At 46.7% G+C, this 25,247-nt stretch overlaps 1 protein-coding gene and 2 long non-coding RNA genes across 6 annotated transcripts in view; 1 reads left to right on the top strand and 2 right to left on the bottom strand.

The window, feature by feature from the left end:
- The window catches only part of LOC139798795 (uncharacterized), a 211,944-nt gene that overhangs the window by 112,672 nt on the left and 74,025 nt on the right, over positions 1-25,247 (bottom strand). The gene's annotated exons all lie outside the window — the stretch shown is intronic.
- The window catches only part of NEGR1 (neuronal growth regulator 1), a 172,694-nt gene that overhangs the window by 94,427 nt on the left and 53,020 nt on the right, over positions 1-25,247 (bottom strand). For 2 of the 4 annotated variants that reach the window (XM_071749834.1, XM_071749835.1), the window contains exon 2: positions 3,335-3,567. In XM_071749834.1, coding sequence (XP_071605935.1) covers positions 3,335-3,567 — 233 coding nt within the window. Of the gene's footprint in view, positions 1-3,334; positions 3,568-9,100; positions 9,235-25,247 lie in introns of those variants that run through there. The other 2 variants (XM_071749836.1, XM_071749838.1) reach the window with 2 other exon arrangements.
- Positions 429-3,341, top strand: LOC139798796 (uncharacterized). Its single transcript, XR_011726979.1, has 3 exons — positions 429-514; positions 1,848-2,000; positions 2,931-3,341. It is a non-coding gene; the product is annotated as an uncharacterized lncRNA (long non-coding RNA).

Here is a 25,247-nt window from a genome sequence, read left to right as displayed (position 1 = left end):
TGGATAGAGGAGCTTTAAGGTCCCTTCCAACCCAAACCGACCTGGTTAATAATGACCATAACAAAACCCTCCCTAGGCTCTGCCTTCACCACATTAACCAGACCAAGCTTGCTCAGACACAGCCATTATTCCCACCTCAGCCTGGCAGCCCTCCCTTGGCAGCCTTTTTCACACCCTGCTCTGGCCTCTGTCTCCCAGGGGTCACAAAGAAGGCACCTGAGTGACCCTATCCCTGTCACCCTGTCCCTGGGTGACCCTATCCCTGTCACCCTGTCCCTCTCACCCTGTCCCTGGGTGACCCATGACTGTGAGATTTCGGGCTCCAACCCATCACTGCCAGCAGTGATGTTGATTCTGGAGGACAGTGGCAAACATGCCTCCTTGTTTTTGTAAATCGAAAGGGAAACACAGCTGGGAGGATGCAATTTAAACTGACAGAATCGATGTCAATTAGAAATGGCAGAAACTGCAACCTTTGGCTGGAAAACCTGTGAGCAATTCGGTGTGCGGAGAGGTACTGGGTTTTGTTACTTCACTGGGACAAACATCTGATGTTTAAATCCTCTGCAGTTCAGGACTCTGCAGACCAGGCATCTGGCACTGAGGTAAATTGAGTCAGTTATTAACTCCTACTTTCCAAATCTTTAATTAATCCATAGTTCTTACTTCCTTTTAATAAGGTCACTGAAATAAAGTTAACTGGATTATCACCCTCTCTTTCATGAGACTTTTCTTTCATTGATGTAAATGTGGGCTTAAGACATGATGGGCTTTTTCCTTCTTTATGAATTATTTTAATGAATGATCCTGAAGGTCTCTTTCCAACCCAAATCATCCCACGATTCTGTGATTAATTTTCTTGGTACAAAAGGTTTTCGCTGCATAGTAAGGAACACCCTAAAAGTGCCTTGGTGTTCTCGTTAGGGGTCTGAGCAGGGATGGGGGAGACTGAAGCTCAGCTTTGAGCTGGGTCTGACTGCAGTCACCCCCCTGGCCCCAGCAGCTCCCACTGCTCCCTGCATCCCCCTGGGATGGAGAGGCTGCTGCTCCCCCTCAGCCAGGGTTAGTGCTGCGGATTCACCAGAACACAGTGGGGTTTCATCTGGGACCATACAGCATTTCTTGCCATGTTGCTTCAACTGCATTTTGGGACATTGTTGTAAAGAGCCAAAAAAATAAATAAGGATGGATTTATTGAGTGTACCATGGGTACTGCCAAGGACACAGCAGTTGCCAGGTACTGTCTGAGCCAGGGAGGCTGGCAGAGGTGTCCAGCCTCTTCACTTTTCTGTGCTTTACTCGTGGAAAGTGAGGCAGCTCTGACACAGTGTAATGTATTTATTCTCTGAAACACCTACATGAATATATTCACAAGCCCTCAGCCCAAGCAGCAGAAGAGGATATTCAGGATGACAGCTGGCTGTGTGTGTGCAGAAGGAGCTCATGCACACACCACAAGAGCTGGATTTACACATTTACACAGCTTTTCATCTGGAGCTCACCATCAGCCTCCACACATTTAATGGGTCTGAGTCTCCCTCCACAGAGCACAGCCAGCGGGGCAGGGGAATGGGAAAGGGCCAAGACTTTCTTTCCAAATTGCCTTTTCCTCCTATTTTTTCCCTGTACTGCTCTAGGTCTGATGATGATCATTTATTCATGGTGTAAAGGGAAACCCAGCCTTTTGTTGCAACGATTTTACTTTGGCAAAAAAACCCACTCTTCCCTTCATTTTCTTTTTCCCCAGTAGCAGTTGTTGTTTCTAACCCTGAAATGCAAAGTCATGATCATAACTAAAAGGAAACATAAACCTGCTTCCATAAAATGTTGTTGTGCTGCCCCTGCAGCAGGAAGGGCTCTACCAGCAGGTGATGACAGGGGAGGAGTGATGTGCTGAATTACCCTGCAAAACCCAATGCTGACCAAGGTGGGAGCCCACCTGAGTGGGATGAACCATGGGAGACTGATATCTGACCTGCCTGGCCCCCCCTGCATGCCTGGTAATTATTAATATCTATAATAATAGCTACATGGACAGAAATGCTCAGTCATCACCAGGGGGATGCAGCATCCTGCTGTGGACACAGGACACCTCTCTCCAGGGAGCTCAGCAGCTTCCCTGTCATGCTAAATGCCAAAAGAACCAGACTGGAAAAACACAGGGGTAGTGATTTTTTTTTTTCCGTTTATCTTGGAAATGGCTCATTCGTTCTGTCTGTGCTTCACGGAGCTTTGCTTCCTACACGAAAGGAAACTGAAATAATACTGGAGTAGCTGAGTCTATGTATCTATACCACTGCAGTTGTGGTTGATGCAGTCACTTCCCTCCAGCTTCCCAAACCAGCAGCACACAAACCCTTCTGCAGTCCCTGAACACCCCCCAGCACACGGGACATTCCTGGGACTTCACACAGCCACCCCCCTGGGGAAGCTTCTGGCTTACAGAGGCTGTAGAAATGGCTGTACTAATAAAATCATGATCTTCATGCACCAAACACACTCTGCTCCCACAAAGCAGCAGTCTGACAGTCTTACAAACCATCGGGGTCTAGAGGTCCAGTGGTTAAGAATAATTAGTTTGAGAAGTGCTTCACACAGGTAATTTGTAAGGGATTGTGGTGTGCCATTGGAATTAAGTTTGCCATTTAAATTCTTCAGGTTTACATCCACTGCTTTATTACTCACAAAAATGCAAAAGAAAATGTTAATGATGATTACTCCAAAGACTAATAAGTTAAAGCCTTAGGTTACGCTTTGCATTTCTGCAGATATAAATGCAGTTGCTTAATAATTATGCATATTTTTAACTATTGCCTTATTATTTCTCTGTATACTAGTAGTTAGCCTAATTAATTTTAAGCTCCTGTTTATATGTCTTATATGTGCAATTAATTACCAACTTTTTTTTTTTTTTTTTTTTTTTTTTTTAGCCTCTTGCACAAGGGCATTAACCATTATGAAGATAACCTAAACTAAGAATTGTTCACCCCGGAACAACAGAATAAATGTCACCTCCACGTGTGTAAACTTGACACTGTGGCTCTGCAGCACTTAGAACAGAAAACTGTATCATGGAGAAATTGTTCTGGCTAATAATACTGGGAGCTTTCTCTGAGAAAGGAAGAAACAGCTTGTGGGCTGGAAGAAAATGTTTGTGGAGATTCTTCTGGGCTAACGATCTCCTTGTAGAAGCTCAGAGTCACTGGCATGGAGTCTGTGGCTACACACACCCAAGGGCAAAAAAAATCTTTACAAGGAGCTGAGCTGACATCCCCCATGCACACACCTGGATTTATGACACATCTGGGATAATGCAATGGGTTCAGGCACCTACCTTGTACAGTTAAGTGCACCTGCATGGTCCTGGGGGTGTGCTGAGTCTGCACAGAACAGGTGTATGGGCCATCATCTGTCACGTCCACGTCCTGGATCTGCAGGCTGTACTCCCTCCTGTTTGCCGTGGCGATGGACACCCGGGGGTCTACAGACCACTTGTCACCCCCAGCAAAGATAATGCTGGAACGGTTGAGCCAGGCCCCTTTGGAAGCTCCATCTTCCAAGTAACACCTGGAACAGAAGGTGAAACCATGAGCACCAAAACGCAGGAACTTTGGAAGACATTAACCTGCTGTTGATTTTCAGACTGAGAGCAGCTACAAGGTGTTGAGTTGAACCTCAAAACACAAACCATTTGTTAATTCCCAAACCATGATAAAGCCAAAAGCCTGCGTTACAAACACACAATAAACTGAAATGTATTTCTCTGTCCTCCCTTTCTCATTTTCCTGCTGAGTGCCAGTGGAGCAGGAGGTAGAAAGCCTTAATTATTTCTGAGCTGGACTGCATGGTTTCATGGCAGCACCCCTTCTCCCCAGCAATGGGTCAGGAGCAGCCACCTGGCCCTGTGCAGACTCAGTGCCCTTCTCCTAACACACAATAAACTTCTTCATAAAACAATAAGGGCATCTTAGAATCCAAACTGATACTTCTTTTCTTTTCAAAGTGCTATGAGGTTTTTCCTTGCTACTCATGTCCAGGCCACCATGTTTCACACAGACCTACATTCAGTGCCCAGGGATTTCCCTGCTGGTAACAGCCACGAAATCTAAAGCATAGTTCTACAAAGGGTTTTTAAAAATACCTTTCATATGCTGGTGACTCAAACAAAGGTGTATTATGCCACACTTAAGCTGTTTTATAATTAGAGCAGTAACTAAAAGCAGTGCTTGTTGGGGTGAAAGAGTCACCTGGGTGGAGCTGGGTGAGTAACAGCCCTGCCACCAGGAGCAGCCCTACTCCAGGCAGGCTCTTGCCCTTCCAAATGTTAGCTCAACGACATTTCTCCATAAAGCAAAGGCTTCACTTTTCTAAAATGAGTAAATAGTACAGCTTGAGAACAAACCCATGTATATCTGAAGAGTTTGGCAGCATTTCTACACAAATAGCCCAGGGGGTTTGAGCCTGGCCCCGGAGATGGGGAGGGCACAGGGAGCTGAAGGTGCTGGTGTCAGCCCTACAACCTCTCGGAAATGAACCAGTGGAGAAACACAGAGAACAAGGCATGCTGCAAAATCTCATTTGTAACCCATTTCACCATCTGGAGGATCAAAAACCCGGCTGGAGCATTAAAGGTCAACGTTAATTGAAAATCTTCTCTGTAGATGTGCAACCAAAAAAAAAAGCCACCCGGGCCCAGCAGGTGATCAGGCAGGGCAGAGGAGGACTGGAGAGAGGAGATGAGCCCTGGGCAAAAGATAAATGGGGATGGGGAGAGGGCATGGGAAGAGGACTGGGAGGAACAGCCTGTTTGGACAGTCCCTCTGGGTGGCTGAGAGGTGAGGGGACAAAAGGACAGTGTGAGCATGCAGAAGGAACCTCATTCCATGAGCTGGTGGAAGAGAGACTGAGCCTGTCTGTGGTGAGGTTAAGGACACCGAGCTGTGGCTCAAAAAACCTTTGAGTTTTCACAGAGGTGACAGCCCAGTTCATGAGAAAAGGCAGAGCAGGTAATGGAGTCAAGGGCAGAGGAAAGCCTTGAGGGACTCATGCTTGAAAGCATGAAACTGCAAATCCAGGATATAGGGGGTTTGTTTAAAAAAATCCAAAAGTGATGCTGTGGCTGGGAAATCATAACCATATCATCGACCTTCAAGAAATGTAGAGAGTGAATCAGGCAAATTTCAGGCTAAGCACCGTGCCCACTATGGAATTCAAGGCTTTACAACGATGTTGAAAGTTGAAGGAAAGTAATACAAAGTGCAACAGACTAATGGGACGTTTTTCTTTGATAAAAAGGGGTTTTTTTACATGAAGGAAATCCAACAGAAGAGGAGAATGCAATAGATCTCATCTCTTTGATAAAACATTAAAATAGCACAACTATGGAAACTTAGGTGGGAGAAAACGGTGATTTTGTGGCTTAGACATATGGTGGTATTGTTTAAGGGGAAAAATGACATTCCCTTTAGGAATAAGAAACTAGAAGCATCAGGCTGAAATTCTTCAGAAATGGATCATGAATATAACTGTTCATTTAATTAATGATCTCGACATGAAATCTGAAAGGGTTCTAAGAGAAGCTGCATGTGATGCAGGACAAAAAAAAAATCAGAGTTTATACAGCAGAGAACTGGTATGTCACAGGCAAGCATCACTTTGAGGACAAGAGTGTGGCTGACACCTGTGAATCCCTGCAGGAAGAGTTTGGTGGGGTCTGGTCCCACTCAGAGAAGACAAGGAGCCACTTTCAAAGTCTCATGGATGTTTTCAAATCTCTTCTAATGAACAGGAGACTGGGGAGAAGCAGAGAAACCTCAGATGTTTTCCACAATGCGTTTCTTTTCTGCTGCTGTTTCTGCATCAGCTGGAGACAGTCTGTCATAAATGAATATTTTGGAAGGTAGCCTGAAGTGTCAGGGACCATTTCCCATTTTACTGAACTCCCCCTTTGTTGGTATGCATGCACACACCAAAAAACTTGTAAGAAAGCATTGGTGCTATGGCTTCTCCCCACAGGAGAGAAAACCATCCTCCTCCTCTCCCAACACACAATCCCAGCCTCAAACTCCCTGCTCTCTCTGCAGCTTGTCAGAATAAAATTTAGCCTAGCTTAAAAGGAAAAGTTGAAAAAAAATTCATGAAAGTTGACAACTTTTGTTATTATTAAAGACCAAAGAGGAATTCTCATCAGAAGCAAAGCAAAGCTATTCATGTTGTATGTTGGAATCACGTTGGCTTCAGACGAAAACCCAATACTGCAAAATAGGGTTCACTGAAAACAAATTAAGCATTGTACCTCAGAGAAGCTCCTTCAATACCCCACAGCACTTGTCTCTACCTTTCCTCAGGGCCATGCAGGTTCCCCAGCACAGTGGGAGGGAACTGATGGGAAAATGTGGCTGAGTTGGGCTGGACTGACCCCCCACATCCCAGACTCAGCTGGGAATGTGCAGATCTACCCCGTGGAAGAAGCAACCAAATGCTTCCCCTCAGGAATGATCTCTCATCTAAGGAATTGAAGCCCTTTCTGTCTGCAAATCACTCCTCAGTTCTGCAGGCACAGTTCCTGCTCCCAAGTGTTCTGCAGACCTTCACCCACCCCTGCTCTGCCCACAGCTTCCCCGCAGAAATCAGGACAAATCAGGGGATTTCCCCTTTGGATGCAGGGCTGGTGCTTTGCTTTGCTTTGCTTTTTCCCCTTGTCTTTATAATTCCTTATGAAGCAGCAGTTTTTCTGTGCATGTGCAGTGTGACAAGCCCAGCCTGTGTGTGTGGAGTACATCCACACTACTCCCTGAGTACAGGGAGTGATTCCATGGATCAGGGCACACAAATCCCCAGGAGCAGGGTACTGGAGGTGCAGAGTTCTCCACAGCTGGTTACCACCCATCAATGGTGGAAATTCCAGTGCAGTCCAACAATAAAAGATGTTTTACAGTATTATATGGGATAAAACTTACTGAAAGGATTATAACCTGTAAAAACTGCAAATATTGGTAGCCTTCCCTCTCCTCCTTCCCCTCTCCTTACACTTTGTTGTTTTTTAAACTTTCTGCACATCGTGGCAGCATTTTCTGCAATGCAATTTTAAAAACCTATGCACAGGAGCAGTTCTTTTTAGGAGTTAATAATAGCACTGCAGCACAATTAAAGCAGGCATTACAATCATTAACTAATATGTGACTTTTGCTCTTTTTACCTTTACTTTGCTTGGAAAAGTATTGATTAAACTAGAGCTGAACTCAGGAGATAATTATTCTATTTCTAAACTTAGAAGACTGGATAAAAGAACAATTTATTTTTTAACTGATGATTGTAATCAGAAATTCTCTACTCAACAAGCATAAAAAATAGATTTTAATGTTAGCTGTCACATCCGGCTGGAGGCAATTTATTATTTTCCTGATCATTATTAACGGGGATGAGCTTCTGTAATTTGTAAGTACAGAGAAACACAGTCTCACCCAGCTTCCTTAAAGTTTTTAATCCTCTCTTTCTGACACCTCCCACTTCCCCAGCTCTCTTCTCTATTATTTCCCCATAATTAAAGCACAGACCTATTAATCTTTGTAAAAAAAAAAAGCCACAACAGTTCTTCCCAGCTGCTTAATTAAAGCTGCACATGGTTTCTTCTGGTTTCTTCCCACAAGCACCTTGGTGGCACAGCCAGGGTTGGAGATACCCCCTCACTGCCCCTAAGACAACCTGTGTGGGGTTGCCCAGAAGGCTTCACCCTGTTCCAGGTGTCACGTGGATGTTTCCATACATCCCACAGGTGTTTCCCTGCTCCACACATCACTTGGATGTTTGATGTCTGGGAACAGGGGTTCCCACACTCACTGGGGTGACACCTTGGGTGGGACTTCAAATGGAAATCATCTTCCTCCAGGTAGGACCAGAAGCCCCCATTATCCTCACTTCATGTGCAGCTACTTGCTTGACTTGGGTTACAAAGCAAAAAGGAGAAGGAAATTTTTTGCTGTCTGATAAATCCATAAATTCAACCCCTGCAAACCTTTAACCCCCTCATCCAGCCCCACGGGGTGCCTCCACCTCATCCCTCTCTGCTCCACTCCCTCCCTGGGTGGGACAGCAAGGATGAGGAGCCAGGGGCAGTGCCACCAGAGTCCTGCAGACTCCCTGTCCTTCACAACCAACCTCAGGGGGGATCACACAGGGTCCAGGTCAGAGCAGGACTCACCCCACTGTGGATCTAACCAGTAAAGCTCTCTGAATGCCCCCAGGGTTCAGCTTAACAGCTCCCTCTCCATGGGAAGGTCCTGGAAGCCTTTCCTTCCCCTGCAAACCTGGAAGAGTTGGGCTCTCATGTTTCTGCAGCTGGGTGCCAGCAGTGCTGAGGGTGCTGTGGGTGCTGTGGGTGCTGTGGGTGCTGTGGGAGCTGGGAGGTGCCCACAGGGGATGGGTGGGTGGCAGCAGCCCCCGTCTTGCAGTGGGTGACAGCTCCCCAAAGCTGATGGGAAGCACTGAACAGAGTTTTCCTGCTTACTGCAGCATCTTTCCTTCCCAGTGAAATTGCTCTTGGCTTGGAGTTGCAGCTGCCTTCCTCCAACACAGCAAACACCTGCAGGAGCCCAGCACTGCTGTGGTGCTTTCTGCCTGGAGGAAGATTGGCTCTGAGCTCAGCAGCAAGGGGAGAGAAACACCAGGGCCAGGGGTCAGCCTGAAAAAACACCCTGAAGCTCAGAACACAAAAATTATACATCCCAGTGCCAGGACCAGAAAAATCAATCCAGAAACCTGCTCAGGACTTTTGGCAAAGCCCTTTACTGCCAATCTGGGAAATGCCATCTCTGGTTTCTTCTTACAGAGCATCTTAAAAGTTGGCACACTAAGGAACCTTCTCCGCACAATAAAAACAACTCGGGTGCAATCAGAGGTGACCCTTTTACTTTTGTGATCAGCATCAGCTTCCTCACTTCTACTACAGCTCAGAGCAGGGGATTCTTTCCACACAAAAACCCGGGGAGCTGCTTGTTACCATCACAGCTCTGTTTTTTATTATTCCCAAAGCAGTCTCAGACCTTTGGGGGACCTGAGGCACCGATGGATGGTGGGCACTGAGCCCCAGCTGTCCCCAGGCCTGAAGCTCCGGATCCCTCCCCAGACGGGGTGTCCCGAGCTGTCAGGAGGTCCCCAGTCAACCAGCGCTCCGCGTTCGCGCAGTTTCCGCATTCTGCGTTGTCCTGCAGAGGGAGCCGAGCGTGTGCGGATGGGACCGAGCCCCGCACAGCGGGATGAGGCTGGAGGGGAGGCCTGGCAGGGGGGGTTTAACCCCAGTTTAAAGCCCGAACCTCTTGGCAGCCAAAGGTCAATCACTTTGCTTTGCCTGGCATCACCCCTCGGGGCTGAGATCCGTAGAATCGCGGCGTGGTTTGGGTCCCTCTGCCCCTGCTCCTCCCCTCACAGTTCCCCAGACATTCCCAGACATTCCCGTGCCTGGAGCCAGGGATTCATCCAGCACACCCGGGATTGCCCCCTTTGCATGGGGAGCTCTTCCCAAACCTCCTGCCCTCCTACCCCTCCCTGCTTCCTAAACCGGCAGCTCCCAGCTGGAGATCTGCAAACTCAGGGAGAAACCAAGATAATTCTTTAAATATTTGCTGACTCACAGGCTTTTTTTTCCAAAAGAACAGATAAGAGTATGAGCTTTTTATCTGCCTGCAATAGATGGGGATCCGTGCTACCTGCATTTTCATGAGTGATTAGCATAATTAACCTCCCTGATCTGCTCCCGGGCCACTTCCACCACTCCAGAGCATCCATGTGTAGTTTATTAAGCAGGAGAACCCATCAGATTTTCTGCTCTATAGCTGGCCAGGACAAAGCTGCTGGAACAAAAGCCAAGGCAGAGGGAGAGCAGAGAGCAAAGCAACTGGAGAGAAAGCAGAATCCCTCTTCTTCCCCACCCATCCCCAGCTCCTCGGGGTTATGAACTCATCTGCCTTGAGATGCTTTAAGAAATTCCAGGAAATCTCTCTGCTGGCAAAGCATGGAAGCAATCCCTGCAGCTGAAACATTTTAAATTGAAAACGAGCAGAAAATTAGTTATTAATAGCAAAATTGTTTATCGTGCTCCTTCTACAGCATTTTAAATGCAATTTGCTCAGCAGCTGATGCTATTTGAATGTTAAGCTGTATGGGTTCCAACCTCAGCACCTGCCAACCCATCCAGTCCTTCCAGGCCTCTAACATCCATCATCTCCACCAGCCATGGCCATTATCTGTATTTCCCTCCTGCCACACAGAAATGCTTTTCTTCCATGGCAAGGACAGAGAAACCATTAGTAGCACAGCTGCACTAAATTAACATGTTTTTATAATTATCTTCATATTTAAACAAACAAAGCAGTGTAACTTAAAGCTAAGGATTATTGGTTATTAATTAATTACTTCTGGGAAGCACACAATCTTTTCTCTTTGCAGGCTCAGAAACAACATCCCACAACATTATTGGTTCTGGTAGTCTAGGTTTCATTTTCAGAGAGTAACTCCCAGCTTTATCACATTATTTGAAATGTTAAAAAAGGGGCTGGCTGCTTCATTTGCTGTTCCTTACTTCCTACCAATTTGTGACACAGAAACACTGACTTCCAGAAATTACGGTGGAGAAATTTGCCAGTTCCTTGGAAACAATTCACTGCACGGTTTTGTCCTTATTATTTTGCACTGAAGGGAGAAGGGTCTCTGAACACCCAAGAGCCAGGCGTGTTTATTTTATAGGGAGAGGTCAGCTGTTCCTTCTGATGGTGAAAGCCAACCCAGATGGCAGTGCTTCTCCCCCCTGGTTGTTTTTGCCACACAACACTGTAACACAAATTAAAGGAATAAGAAGCAACATAAGCTCTGAGACCCTGGCAAGGCAAAGGATTGTGCCTAGAGGATGAGGAAACATCAGGTCCATGGAAATACCACACTACCATCCAAATGTTCAGCAGCACAGCGTGCTATTGCAGGATTCCAGCATCCAGAAGCATAGAACTGAATTAAAACAGCCATGATACTGATTAACAGGGTTATTTCCATTGCAGAGCAGTTCCACCAGCCTTTATTTTTAGTGCAAAAACAAAACACGGGCACAATAAGCACTGGAAAAAAAGAGGGCTCACAGCAGGAGGTGGTGACAGTGACACACCCCAGGGGACAGGAATGGGCCTGGGGTGGCTGTCACACTCTGCAGCCACACAACACCCTCCTTGGGTCCCCATCCCTCCAGGTCCTTGTCCCAAGTCCCTCCCCAGCTTTCCTGGAGCCCCTCCAGGCACTGGAAGGTGCTCTGAGGTCTCTCCTGTGGGTGCTGCCTACACCGCTCCAGGGACACGGTGACACAGCCTACAGCTGCTGGAGATTTATTATTAATAACAATAATAATAAAGTAGTAATAAATAATAATAATTTTTTATGCTTCACATTTTGTTCCTGAGTAGTCTCTTTTTTTTTTTTTTTTTTTTTTAATTAACAAGGCTTAATGAAAAACCCTTCTTCCCAAGTGCAAACAAGTTGGGGTTTAGCATTTCCATCCAATACAACCTGTCCCAGCAGCAGAGAGGGCAGGAGCTGCCTGTGTGCTGGGTGACCCTGCACTGGATCAGCACTGACCCGGGGCTCCTCTCCCAGGAGGAAACCCCAGCCCTGCCACGCTGTGCTCTCCAGGTTGGTTTAAGTAAAATAATAGAGCTAAAGGCAGATGCAAAGCTACCTGGAGAGGTGCAATTCATCACCGAGTGTTTCGTGCCATTATCTTAAAAACATACAGTGTAGTAATCACTTGAAGTAGTGATAACACATAATTGTATGCTTCTCATAAATTATAGGTGAATGGGAGTTTCAGCTAATGAGTGCCAAATAGCAGCTCAGGAACAGCGGTGATTACAGAAGATGTGGTGATGAATGCATTTATTATTGGGGTATTACAAATCTTTTTATAGCAGAGATGGCAAGTTTATAAATAAATAAATAACCAGCCACAGAGGTACCTGCACCATCTAACCAAGGCAACCAAGTTATCTCCCTGCAGTTCAACCAGCCTGCTGCACAGAAACATTTTAAAGCAGAGCCAAAACAAAGAAAACTGAAGCCCTGAACCCAAACACTGGCACCCCCACACACCTGGCACAAGACCCACTGTGGGAGGACTCAGCAGCAAAGCAGATTTCTGCAGGGTTCCTTGTGGGAAAGCATCCCACCCTCAGGAAATGCTCTCCCTTGGGGCTCCTCCCAGGGAGAGGAGCAGCCCTGATGCTGGGGGAGCTCCCTGAGCCCCGTTTCTGGGGGGTCACCTCCTCCCACAGCCACCCAGCTCAAACCAGTAAACACTGAGGATGAAGACAGAGATAGAGAAGGGTCCCTGGTGAGCAGGAGCATTTCCAGTGAGGCCAAGTGGCCCAGGCTCCTGTTCCCCAGGCAGAACCAGTTCAGGAGCATGGGACAGTGGTGGACATGGGCAGTGCTGGGTTAACAGCTGGACCTGAGCATCTTACAGGTCTTTTCCAACCCAAAGGATTCCATGATTCTCAAACATTTCTGCCAGTGAAGCTGCTGCTTAGAGCCCACCCTTACAACTGGGCTTTGTTTGGACTCACTTCTCTTTGCACGCTCAGCACAGGAGGAACTGCTCAAAACCCAAGCAGAAACAAAGCAAAAATTAGCAGTTCCACCTGGAACTGCTGTGTCCTGGGGGTCCCTGAGCCCCCTGCCCTGTGCTGCCACTCAGGGTTTGCAGGGTTGGATCTCAGGGTCCCCGCCCCATGAAGCAACCCCGGGCAGTGGGTTGGTGTTTGTGTGCTTGGAAGAATGGGAAGCAAATCCATTAAAACATTAAAAAACCACCCAAATGAAAACATTCTGGCATCCTGTAGTGCAGGTTGGCACTTGGACAACGAACCCATCTCCTGGCAGCTGCTGCTCTGCAGCCTGAGCAGGGGTGGGCATTTCATCCTCCTGCAAAGCAGGGCAGGGGCAGAGCAGGCACCCTCCATCCTCCTGGAGGTCCTGACAGGAGCTCAGCCCAGGTTTAACTCCTCCTCCAGACTCAGGAGGATTTCTGGCTGAGGTCCCTGCTCCTGCCTGGCAGGAGGGGTGACACATGCAGACCTGCAGCTGCCAGCCAAGGCCACTTCCACAATTCCACTGTGAAAATATTTGAGCAGGAACCTCTCATCCCTCTGCAGAATGAAAATAAACTTTAAAAAAATCTCAAAGGCTTTCACAAAATAGAATTTCCCCCCCAAACCAATAGCTAAATAACTCAATTCATGTGACTTCTACTCAGGCTGATCCATGATTTCTCCCGTGTTTGCCTCCTGGTACATTTAGATGGCTGATATACTGCTGTTTGCAATATTAGTAATAAATTTTGGGGGAAAAAAAGGCAAATTTAATTGTGCTGCAGCCCTTTGCTATAATGAATCTTTCAGGATGAATAACTCCTTCCCTTTATTTAAAAGATGAAGAAAAGGTGCTGGAAGGAGCTGTGCTGGCTGATGCAGACACAGGACCTGGCACAGAGATGTCTCAGGCTGCAGTTGCCATCCACAACCCCTGCTCACCCATCATCAATAATATTATGAAGCATCTCCTGGGGCAGATATGGGGTCTCAGTGTGGGGCAGGTACTCTGGGCCACCCCAGCCCTTGTGGAGGGGTCTCAGGGGGCTGGCAGTGTCCCTCCCCATCACAGCTCCTCCTCACATGTGTGTGGTGCTGGTGTAAGCAGGAAGGAATCCAGCACTCCCTTGGGAAAAGGCCTCACCAGCCAAGGAACCCTCCTGCTGGGCTCTGCTCAGCACCCAGATGGATGGGAAGGTCCCCACCAGAGCTTCCCAGGGTCTGGATCTGAAGGTCTCCAAATCCCAGGGCTGCTATCCTGGGTTGTCAGCATTTCAAGGATATATCCTGGATTCAATCCCTTCTACACTGCTCACAGTTAAGATTTAAGGAAGTCTCACCATGCAAGATAATGGAACAGATTCAGATAAAGTGCTTCCTTCTGGGATGGCAAATTACAACAAGGAGGCTTTGAAATCACTGGCAGACAACAAACCTGCCTGAGATCTTAGCTCAGGGGGTGCTAAGTCTCTCTGGAAGAAACCCACAGAAACAGAGGCTTCCTGTCCCTCATCTGGTGGTACCAATGGTGAGGACAGTGCTGCCCTGTGACCCTGGGCTGAGCCAGGCAGGCAGCATGGGCAGCACAGCAAGGCTGGCAGCACTCAGGCTCTTCCTCTGGCAAAGAGAGTAAAACAAGAAGATTTGGCTTCTGGAGGTCTTTTAAACTGGACTGACTTTAAGAATGGGTTATGATAAATCTGAGAGGATGCCTTGAATATATCATAAGGTCTGCAAATGTTGTGCCTTGACTTGGTGTATTTTTTTGTCCCTGTACTGCCAATAGGTTGAACGTTGTTTGGTTTGGTTTTTGCTTTTTTTTAAGCTTTCTGCAGGCTGCAGATGAGCTCAGCAGGGGCAGGACTTCACCCCAGAGCTACAACAGCATTGCCTGGGGGAGAGCAGCACCCAGCACCTAACACTGCCCCACCTGAACAGTGCCCACGGGCAGGATCCTGGCCATGGACTGCTGGACAAGCTTACAGTCACCCTGGAAGTCATTCCAGAACCATCCAGCAGCCCAGGCTGGGAGGGATGGTGAAAGACAGCTTGGTCCAGCTTTTTGTGGGGAAGGGAGTGGGAAGTGGGAAGTGTCAGTTTTATTTTAATTTCACATAAATTGAGGGTACCCTTCACTGGGTGCAGAGAAATGGCATCTGCCAGCATCCCAGGAAGGGTGAGCAGCCTCTCCAGACTGACACACACTGACACACACAGACTGCAGCTGTTCCCAGCATCACTGGTGCCATTTCCCTCTCCAGAGGTGACCTCCCCCTGCTCCATCCACAGGGGCTTGGTGCATCCTGACAACATCTGCATAACCACCGGGTAACCAGGAGCTGCTCTGCAGCACATCACCTACCAACCAGCTTTTTCATGGCAACAACCTGGGGGAATTCCTTTTTTCTTGTCCCTTTATGTTTTTCCCTGGAATTAAACATCCAGCCTCCTTATTTGTGTTCAAAATATGTCTCCTGTTCTTTCCCCTTGTAGAAGATGTGGAAAGCCAGAATCGCATCTTTCAAAAGCTACCAACTTCCCATCAGAACAGACAGACTTTTATCAGAGGAATCAATTATTGATAACCTCTGTCTGAGGTGTATTAAGCTGCTGAGTGCATTCACCAGTCAGGTAATGACAGTGGAGAACACGTAATGCACATTCGAATTTGCATTTAGACAGAAGAGCCACGAACTTTTCTCTGTATGTTTTTAGCTTAAATTATGTCTGATTATGCAGTTCTGACAAGTAAAATGATTGCTGGCCAGAGAACAGCCGAGTACACACTTGGTTTATAAACAGCAGCTACAGGAGCAGCATCAGGAGGCAGGAGCAGGACCTGAAATCCTCTCCCCTCTGCCTGCCCTGTTCCTGCTGGGACTGAGCAGCTCTGATGAGCATCAGGGACACTGCTCAGGGAACAGGAGCACAGCAACATTATCCTGCTTCTCAATTCACTGGACACACACAGACACATCTCTTTATCAGTGTTTACTTAAATTAATGGCAAAAATGTGTTTCCTTCTCCAGTCCCTGGGGCAGGCAAGAGCTGGTGGCCCAGCACAGCCTTTCCTGAAGGTACTGGGGAGCATCCAGTTTGGCTCTGGGAGGTGAGCAGGATTCAGAGTGCTGGGGGTGAGAAGGCAACCAAACCAACCCCAAACCTGACCACTTTTTGGGCAGAAATAATGGCAGCTCCAGGCAGAACCTCCCCATGGCACTTGCCCAGACTGACCCCTCACACCAGCTCCCTCTGACCCCCAAACCCTGACTGAGCAGGAGCAAAGGCTTCACCCTCTTACCACCAATATTTTAGAAGCAGACCCATTTTTACATAAAAACCAGGGGCAAAGATTTTACCTGAGCAACAGAATAAAAAAGGTGAGAACTCCCCCCTGGCAGTGCCAGCTCTGCCCAAGTGCTGCTGAGTGCACTGGAAATCCATAACTGGATTTATCAAGTGTTCCAAGAATACAATATTCCAATTGTTCCAGGTGGAATACAGCCAGCCCTGGAGGTGAGCTGGTTGGAAAAGATTTGCTCTGCACCTCTTCAGTATTTAAAAAAAAAAACAACACCAAAAGCCCAAAACATTTGGATTGCACCAGCAGAGACAGGGGGAGGATATTAATCTGAGAGCCACACAGGAGTGAGATTAATCAGCTTGTCTCTCATAAGCAAGATCTGCAGAACAAAAAACGTTCCCATAAAGAACACACACACACAGGCATTAACCTCTTTTCCATCTCTTAAAGCCACATCTTCATCACAAAATGCTGAGATCTGGTTCCTTTTTCAGGACAGCCAGGCCAAAGTCAATAACTCAAGCTGATCTATCAATAGGAGAGACAATAAACTCAGGTTTCCAGGGCAGAAACCCCAGGGAAAATCCCCTGGATGGGCCCAAAGCCAAGCACATGAGCCACACTATTTTTTGCCTAAAAGGATAAAACATCAAGAGACTGGACCCAACCCCCTTGTTACTGCCACAGAAAATGTTTATTTTCATTTAGCTCTGCAGATGTCAGGCTGATGTTCTGCTGGGCAACTGGTACTGCTCAAGATCAGAACCTTCATTGATTTCACTGTGATGATACAGAGATGGCTGCAAGAAGGTTGTGGGTTTGGCTTTTTTTGGTTTTTTTTGTTTCATTTATTAAATAAGGTAACAAATATTATATAAAATCTGATCAATCAGAACAGACTGCCCTCATGTTTCTGAGCAGAGACCCAAGGAGAGCCCCAGGGCTGCAGATCTGGGGCCTGGGGGAGCCCTGGGGTGTGCAGGGCTGTGCCCCTCTGCCAGGGTCTGATGTACAACAAGAAAACCCATGGCATGGCCAGGAAAATCCTACAGCATCAGCTGGAAGGATGGGATCAGTCCCACAGAGGGTGGAGATCTGGACCCTGGTGTGTTTTAGCAGTAACCATGTTTGGCCTCTTGGTTTTGTTCATCCAAGGCAGAGAATTTAGGCAGGTAATTGCACACAGATTACATATTTGCAGATCATTGTGGAAAAATAGTGACCTCACTTTTAACTGTTACACACACTCAGCTCAAATTAACAACAGTGCAAGCCCTGTGCTTGTAAGAAGGGGGAAAATTTGGCTTAATTATTTCCAGTATTTTTAATACAAATTCTGTTTGTGTGTAGAGAAGTGTATTTATGGCTATCCATGTACTGGAGGATAATGGAGGGCTGACTCTGGGCACTGCCACAGATGCCTGATTGCATATTTATCTATAATGGACACTTCAGTGAAATGACCCAATAATTCTGCTGCCCAGACTTATTGCAATATTGTGTGTTAATTGCTAGAGTGAGCTGAAAATAGATCTTAAAATAGGACGTAGGTGGGTAGCCCTGGGGGAAAGAGGAATGAAAGATTTCATTTAAAAAAAAAAAAAAAAAGAAAGCAACAGATAAGCTGGAGAGGCTGTAGGAGTAGATGGGGAGAAGAAAAGCTGCAGGGATCTGGGGAGCTACATTTCCACATCCATCTGACAAGCACTGGCTGTGGTGTAAAGGCTGAGCAGCACCTGCCCCAGAGCCATGCTGCTAAGAGGATGTTTTTTTTACCAAAAAATACTCTTTCTCCTTAAAAGCAGCAACAACAACTGCTGAACCAGCACAAAGACCCCACCAAAGCAGCACAAAACCCAGCTGAAGAGCTCACAGCCTGAGCATGTCTTCCCCAATATCCCCCTCCATGTTTCTGAAGGAGACTTCTCTTAATTGTGTTCACATTTGTGGTCCAGAAATTAAATTTCTTATAGCTCCTTAGTCATGTGTCAACATAACTAAAATTCCTGCAATATTTATTCTCCTCTCTGGATAACCTTGTCAATCTTAATTATAGCTTAGGGTAGGCAAACCAAATTGAATGCATGGCTCCAGATGAGATGTACCATTGTTCAATATGCTGCTGTAATATATTCCATACTTTTAATGCACCAAAGCATTTTAACTGCTGCTGCACACTGTGCAGACAGTCATTTGAGCTCTCAACCACATTTATTTATTTAGATTCCAGCCTATAAAACATAAAATAATACATTTCCCAGACTGTAGGTGCCCTTGACAAATAATTTAAAATGCAATTCCACAAATTCTCAAATAGCACCAGCACACGGAAAACTTTTCCCAGCACAAAACCACAGAAACATCAAACTTCTTCACCTGAAGTTTTATTTCCTCCTGTCACCCATTCCCACCAAGCTCGTGGCATTCACCTCACAGACTGGAAGCCCTCTGGTGCCAAAGGGAGTGATGGATCCTCCATTTCCAGGAGTTTTCTGCAGAGGGTTCTGCCCGTTCATGGTTTCTGCACCAGGGGGGTGATGTTTTGAGGGTCCTGGTGCTGTATTCCTGTGTGATGCACAGGAAGGTACCAAAGGGTCATGTTGGAGAGGACACGGACTCCTCCAGCATCCTTCCTCCCTCTCAGTGCTCCAGGACCAGCAGAGGAAAATGGAACCCAGAGAAAACAACCCAGGCCCCCTCATTTCCTTCTGCTGGAGGTGACCTCATGGGCTCTCAGACCTTAACCTGTACTTGTGCACAGGAACTGTAGCTCTGTGGAGATTTCAGAGGGACCCTGCTCCTAGCAAGTTCTCAGGATGTAAAACCCAAGCAGTCCCAGTAGTCAGGCAGAAGCCAGCTCCATCTTGCACAGCATGAGCACAAACAGGGGAAAAAAGAAATACAGCAGATAGGACAGAACAGACCCAAATGGAAAGGGGAAACTACAAACATTGAAGCCATTTCCAAGCACGTGGCAGTATTTTTATAGTGCTTAGCTATTATCAGCATTTTTAACTATTATCAGCATTTCCCCCGTTCTTCCGTTAATTTAAGAACAGCCAGAACTGGCAATTATTATTATTATTTGTATTATGTGCTTCAGAAGTGCCACCTGAGTCCACCAAGAATCCTCATCTTGATCCTGACCCAGGAGAGCAAATCCTGGCTCTGGTCCTGCCAAGCCCCAATTCAGGACCCAGCTGGAGGCACCCCAGGAGCACACAGACCCTGTCCCTTCCCTACTTCTGGGAAGTGTAGCTAAGGACATAACAAATCTTGCTTTTAAGTACCCAGCAGAGAGCTCCCTGACAGTAATATGCCAGCTCCTGAGTGCATCCCTCAGACAGGGAGGAATTAATCACACTTCAGGCATTTAGGTTGCCTCAGGATTTAAAAATCCCAGTTGCAGAGGAGGCTTCATAGAGAACAGGGTAGCACACACTGGTGAATACTTAAGGGCTTTTTTTTTTTTTTTTTTTTTGAAGTGCTTAGAGTTTGCAAATATTTTAGAGTTGCAAACAAACCTGACAGAGATTAATCAAGGGAATTAGTGAAATATCTCAGAGAGGCTCCTGTGCTAAGGAGAGCCAGCCACGAGGTGACGGTGTGTCTGGGAAGGTGGAATGCTAAAAAAGTTCCTATTGCTTTAAAGACTTGATTCCTGAGGCAACACTTCTACATAAATCATATTTTCATAACGTAGACTGGGAAGTATGGCTGGAGCACTTTCATTTAATTTTCATAAAAAGTGTCTTGAATGAGCAAGAAGTACCTATTCTTGAATAGAGATATTTCAAGAAAATTAAGGAAAAATTGACGTCTTCGTTCAAGCTTCCCTAAGGCACCTTCAAGTGGAGAAATAGAGACTTATTTAGCAAATTATCAAGGTTGAACTTCATCTATACTGCAGTGCTAGGGACTATTAAGGATTTGCTCAGAGGCCAGGCTCTCACTGCCCTTTGGATTTCTAGGATATGGATGGGGGAAAGGACCCATGTGTTCCATCAACAATAAACCTCTTCCCACGTGGATGAAAACCAAATGAGTCCTGGTCCATGTCAGATCTCAGCTCCTGTCACACAGCCTTTGGTACAATAAAACAGGGATATTCAACACCAGAGGAGCCAGTGACCAGGTTCCCACTGACTGCTACAAAGGGGACTCTGCTCCCACCCACTGCTGGTATCCTCAGGAGTCTTACAGACAATTTTCACAGGATGGTTGGGGCTGCCCAGGACCTCCAGAGCTCATCTGGTCCAACCCTGACATCCTAAGTTTTATTAAATGATATTTAGAAATAAGGCCTAAACTAATTTCCTCATTAATAAACAAGAAAGCTACTAGAGAAAGTAGGAAATGAAATAATTATAATATAGAAGGGAAAGAAATACATTTTTATTGTTTTGACCAAACTTAAGCTTGAAGATGAAAACACACATCCTGCTAAAACATCAAAACATTTCTCAGGAAAAGAAACGATGGATGAAATTCCCTAATTCCAAAGGAGAGGGAGTTACTGTCATTCCATTTGTGGGCAGCAAGCTAGTGCTGAGGAAAACAGAAATTCATGACAATTGACTAGGATTTGCCAAGTAAAACCAGGACAAAGAGTTTTCCAAAGCCTTTCAAGAGCTGAGAGTTTCCTGAGGCTGTGAAATGCCTGAGGAGTGTCCATAGGTACCACCTCACAGCTCTGGTCAGGGCTGGCACGTGACAAGGAAAACAAAAGGTCTGAAATTAGAAAATTGCTGAAAAAATTCCGTGTGGAGGCAAAAAAGCCCCCGCCACCAAAATTAAATTTGAGGATATTCACTATTTCAAAATCATGCCAAAGAATCTCATTCTCAGAGCTCAGTTTCAGTGAGAGATTTACAGAGTTTGGGTACAGAGCAGCTCGCTCAGCTGAGCTCCTGGAGCTGCTGGAGCTCCCAGCTGGCCCAGGCAGCTCTTGCAGAAAGGATTCTGCTTGAAAAGGCAGCCTGGGTGTCACCAGAAAAACCCAGCTCCTTTGCTGGGATTGGATTCAGGTTCTTCCATCTCCCCTGGAAACCCCGAAGTGGTTCCCAAGGAGGATCTTGGTGCTCTCAGCACTGCCCAGGGACCCAGCCACAAGCTCCCATCTGCTGAGCTGCTCTGCTTGGCAAGAAATCCCTATAAATGAGTTCAGTCGGTGGTTTCCAGGCTCCTGGCATTATCCCCTGGATAATACAAATAATCCTTTGGACTGTGGCTGGTCCGAAGTCCAGACAACCTCCACAGGAGCCACTCCTCCTGCTTTCAGAGGAGTCAGAGGGAAAACCTGCAAAAGCAGGAGCTGCCACCCAGCTTTGCCCATCCCTGATCCATTGATTTCTGTGCTGTGTGTGAGGGAGCAGCAGAGCACACCCTGAGCTCCAAGGGAAAGGCACTGAGGATGAGTGGGGAGCACAGCCCTGATGCTGTGGGGGGGTTATCCCAGCAAAGCCCCCCTGCAGCCAGACACAGCACCCCCTTGCACCCCATCAACCCTGTCACCCCCCTCACACCCATCACCCCCCTCACACCCCCTCCTCCTGTCACTCCCAGCTCCCCTAACCAGTTTTTCCTCCCCCTTTTCCCTACTCCTGATGCTGTGCAGCTGCTCTGCTGCCTGCACTATGGATTTTTACCACCAGCTCTGTAAATATCAATATTTTTGTACCTGCAGCAGAGGAACAGCCCCAGCAGTGTCCCCTGCCAACCCCTGGCACTCTGGAGAGAGCTGAGCCCAGCTCGGTGAGAAAGAAAACAGAGAAGAAGAAAAGGGGCTTGGAAATAGAAAAGAGGCAGTGGGGGAGGAGGTGAGAGCTCCCCTGGAAGGGAGGGAAAGAAGGGGGCAGAGAAACTGCAAGCAGGCTTTGGGGTCACACTGAGGGGTCAGAGCAGAAAGCCCCAGGGATGGGATGGGACAAAACCTCTTTTTTTTAGAAGAAAACTTATTTCAGCCAGGTGTGCCATTATTACACCTGCCATTAGTTATGTCATCTACTAATTTAAACCTTTTTCCACCAACATCACACAGATTTGAAATTAAATATTGAAACACATTCAGTGTCTGTAAAAGGGTAAATTCAGCTGTGGAGCAGAGCAGATTTCCATTTTCCTAATGATTTCTGGCATTTGCTGCTGTCCAGTTACATTAGCCTGTTAAAACCTTTCCAGCTTTATTAGCCCCTAAGTATGTGCCAAAGCAAATGTGAATTTATAATTCTGAGTAAATAAGTCCTACACAGAGTCCTTCAAGAACTAAGAATGGGCAATAGAAGCAGCTGAGACATTTTAAATGCCTATCAGCACAACTCTGTATCCAGAATCCTGACACAGGTTCCACCAGAAAAAATTAGCTTTGCAGGTCAATCCTTGACCAGGCAAAACCTTAATAGCTTGCTTTTTTTTTTTTTTTTTCCTGTGCTATGTATGATTTTGAAAGAGAAAACCAGGACATTTCAGACACATTATACATTTTGACATTAAGTAACTGGCAATTAACTGAAGTACCTGAATGCATCTTAATGCAGCAAAGGGGAAAATAAGAAAAGGTTGGGAAAAGGGTTGTAAAATGGGGGTGTGTGATGATAGCTAAAAAAAAAAAAAAAAAAAAAAAAAAGAAAAAAAAAAAAGGAATAAAAGGAAAAAAAGAAGAAAGTCAGTGACACTGAAATCTCCTGTACCAGGCTAAAAAGGAAGGCAGATAAGATTCCCAAAGCCCACGTTCCTTGTTCAGCAAATTGCCCCTCCTGTCCTCATGGCCAGGCTCACCCAGCCCCTGGACACACAGCTCCAACCCCACACAGGGAATTACTCAGCTCAGACAAATAACATTATTTCTGCCTGCTCTTCTTTGGACACAGCTTGTTCAGAGGATTTTTCCTAGCTGCCCAGCTTTTCACAGCAAGGAAAATATATAAGAAAGAAGAGAGCTGTTTTGGGGGGAAAGAGCCAGGCAGGGCAAGTGGGGTTTGGGAGCTGAGGTGCCCCCCAGGCTGGGCAGAACTCCCCTCACCAACCTGGAACATCCCCTGCCTGCTGCCCCTGCCCAGGGGGAGGCTGGGAATAAATCCTGAAACCTGGAGTTAGGGTTAGGCTCTGATTGTGGAACTGCAGCTGGCAGGGCTGTTTTTCATGTTCAAGTCATCAAGGGGCTGGATGCTTTCCTTTGACATCTGGGCTTGCTCAGAGTCATCAATAACCTTGTCACTTTTGCTGTGCTCCTGCTTATCTTATCTCCATGTGCAGAGACACAACATCATCCCCCAGCCACCACTGCCAACTCACTGCTGGCCAGAGAGCCCTCAAAAACCCAAAAACTCTCTTGGAAAGGGCCTGGGACCTAAAAGACCCCAAGAGACCCCACACAAAACTGCATTTGTTGGGTGAGTGTCCCCCACGCCAGCCCAGCCCAGTGTCTGCATGCTGGGACACCTGCACAGAACCAGCCTCCTCTTGGATTGCTCTCTCTGGCTCTTGGATGCTTTGGGGAAGAGTTGTCCTTAATAAAGGTGAGGAGCATCTGCTAGGGATGAGTTTTAGTTACTTCAGCTCAAATTTAGCACAGCTACCACGACAACTCTGTCCTAAGCCCACTAAAATCAGAGCTAAGCCAGGGGGAGATGTCACCCAGTGGCCTCAGAAAGAGAAGGGGCAGAGATCACAGTATCACAGATCCCCTTGGGGTCACCTGGAGCAGCTCAGGAAACACCAAGCTCAGCTCAGCAGGTGCTGAGGAGAATTCAGAGGGCACAGAAAACACACACCACTCTTTTTGGGGTCTTCAAACAGAAATGCTGCTCAGCAGGTGATGCTCCAGCAGCAGCACTTGTGTAGAGCTTGGGGAAAGATTAGCAGAGGGATAAAGAAGATAAAACCAGCCGGGTCAGAGAGGATTTTGTGGGGAGCAGGAGCCCAGCAGGGCTGCCTCTCATCTTCCCCATGTGAGCTGCTCAGCAGTGATGTGCTGCTCACCCTGTGCTGCCCAGGGATGCTCCAGTGTGTCCCTGATCCTGCTCACCAGGTAACTGCAGGTGTGCAAAGGGAATGGAGGAAGGGGGAGCAGAACATTCAAAAAACACCCATGGAAACAAACAAAAAAACACTGGAAAATTTTCTATGATGAGAGGTGGTGGGGGCAGCTCAAGGTCCCATTCAGTGCAAATCTCAACCAGAGATTGAGACCCCCCCCCCTTGCAGGGGGATGCCAAGGGCAATGGGGCAATCCTGTCCAGGCACTTACATCTCAACAGTGATAGCTGAGCAGGTTTTCAATGAGCACTCAAGGCTCTTAAGCACCTGTATACAATAAGAAATTATAATGACCTATTTTATTTTAAATAAAACTGTTCAATGGCTGAAAAGAGTTCTCGTCACCAGGGCACTCAATCTTAGGAGCAAATCTTCCCTCTGCTCAGAATATTGTGACATAAAATAACACCTCTCAGCAAACTGTGCCAAAAAGCCACCAAAATACTTTAAGCTATAAAAGACACAGCCCAGGAAAATAATATATTTTCACAGGTACATTTTATTAGCAAAGCAAGCAAGGTGGTTTTGTACTGAATTCCTAATGAACAAATTTTCAAATAATTTTCCCTCAGTTCCCAGGAATTGCACATGACAATGCAAAACCTGATCCTTATTAAAGTTTCCAGAGCTGCCCCACCCTCCATCATGGTGATGGCTCTGCTCAGCACAGAGTTTGCTGTCACATAAAAGGCTTCAGCACTATTAGGAAAAATCTGAAACTTGCTAACTTGCTAAATCTGACAATTACAGACCTGTCCCCCATCACTTTTCACATACAAAGACTTTTTTTTTCCTTTGCTGCCCTGAACAGCACAGACCTCTCCCACATGTTCCCTTTCAGTGTCTGGTTCCAGGAGCAGGGCACCCCTGGGGCAGAACTCACAGCTTCATTCTGCATTGTCAAGCATTCACAATGTGAGCAGAGACATATTACAAATATGCCTCATTGGCAGCACTGCACAGAAATAACCAGCCCCAGCCTCAGCCCTGTGGCACCTTCTGGTGCCCTGGGCACCTCCAGGGATGGTCCCTGTGGTCCTGCTTCCACCCAAGAGGTTGTTGCTAATCTTAAAAGGGAATGAATCAGAGCAACAATTAAGTGCAAAAAAGGCAGATGATGGGGTTTGGTACATTGGAGGTACTTTCATTCAAACTAGAGAAGGGAAGATGGAGATGAGATGTTAGGAAGAAGTTCTTCCCCATGAGGGTGGTGAGACACTGGCACAGGTTGCCCAGAGAGGTGGTGGAAGCCCCATCCATCCCTGGAACTTTTTAAGGCCAG

The sequence above is a fragment of the Heliangelus exortis genome, chromosome 8 (genome assembly GCF_036169615.1).
Source record: "Heliangelus exortis chromosome 8, bHelExo1.hap1, whole genome shotgun sequence".
Lineage (NCBI taxonomy): Eukaryota > Metazoa > Chordata > Aves > Apodiformes > Trochilidae > Heliangelus > Heliangelus exortis.
The sequence above is the reverse complement of the archived record's forward strand: the minus strand, read 5'-3'. Positions and strand labels throughout refer to the sequence as shown.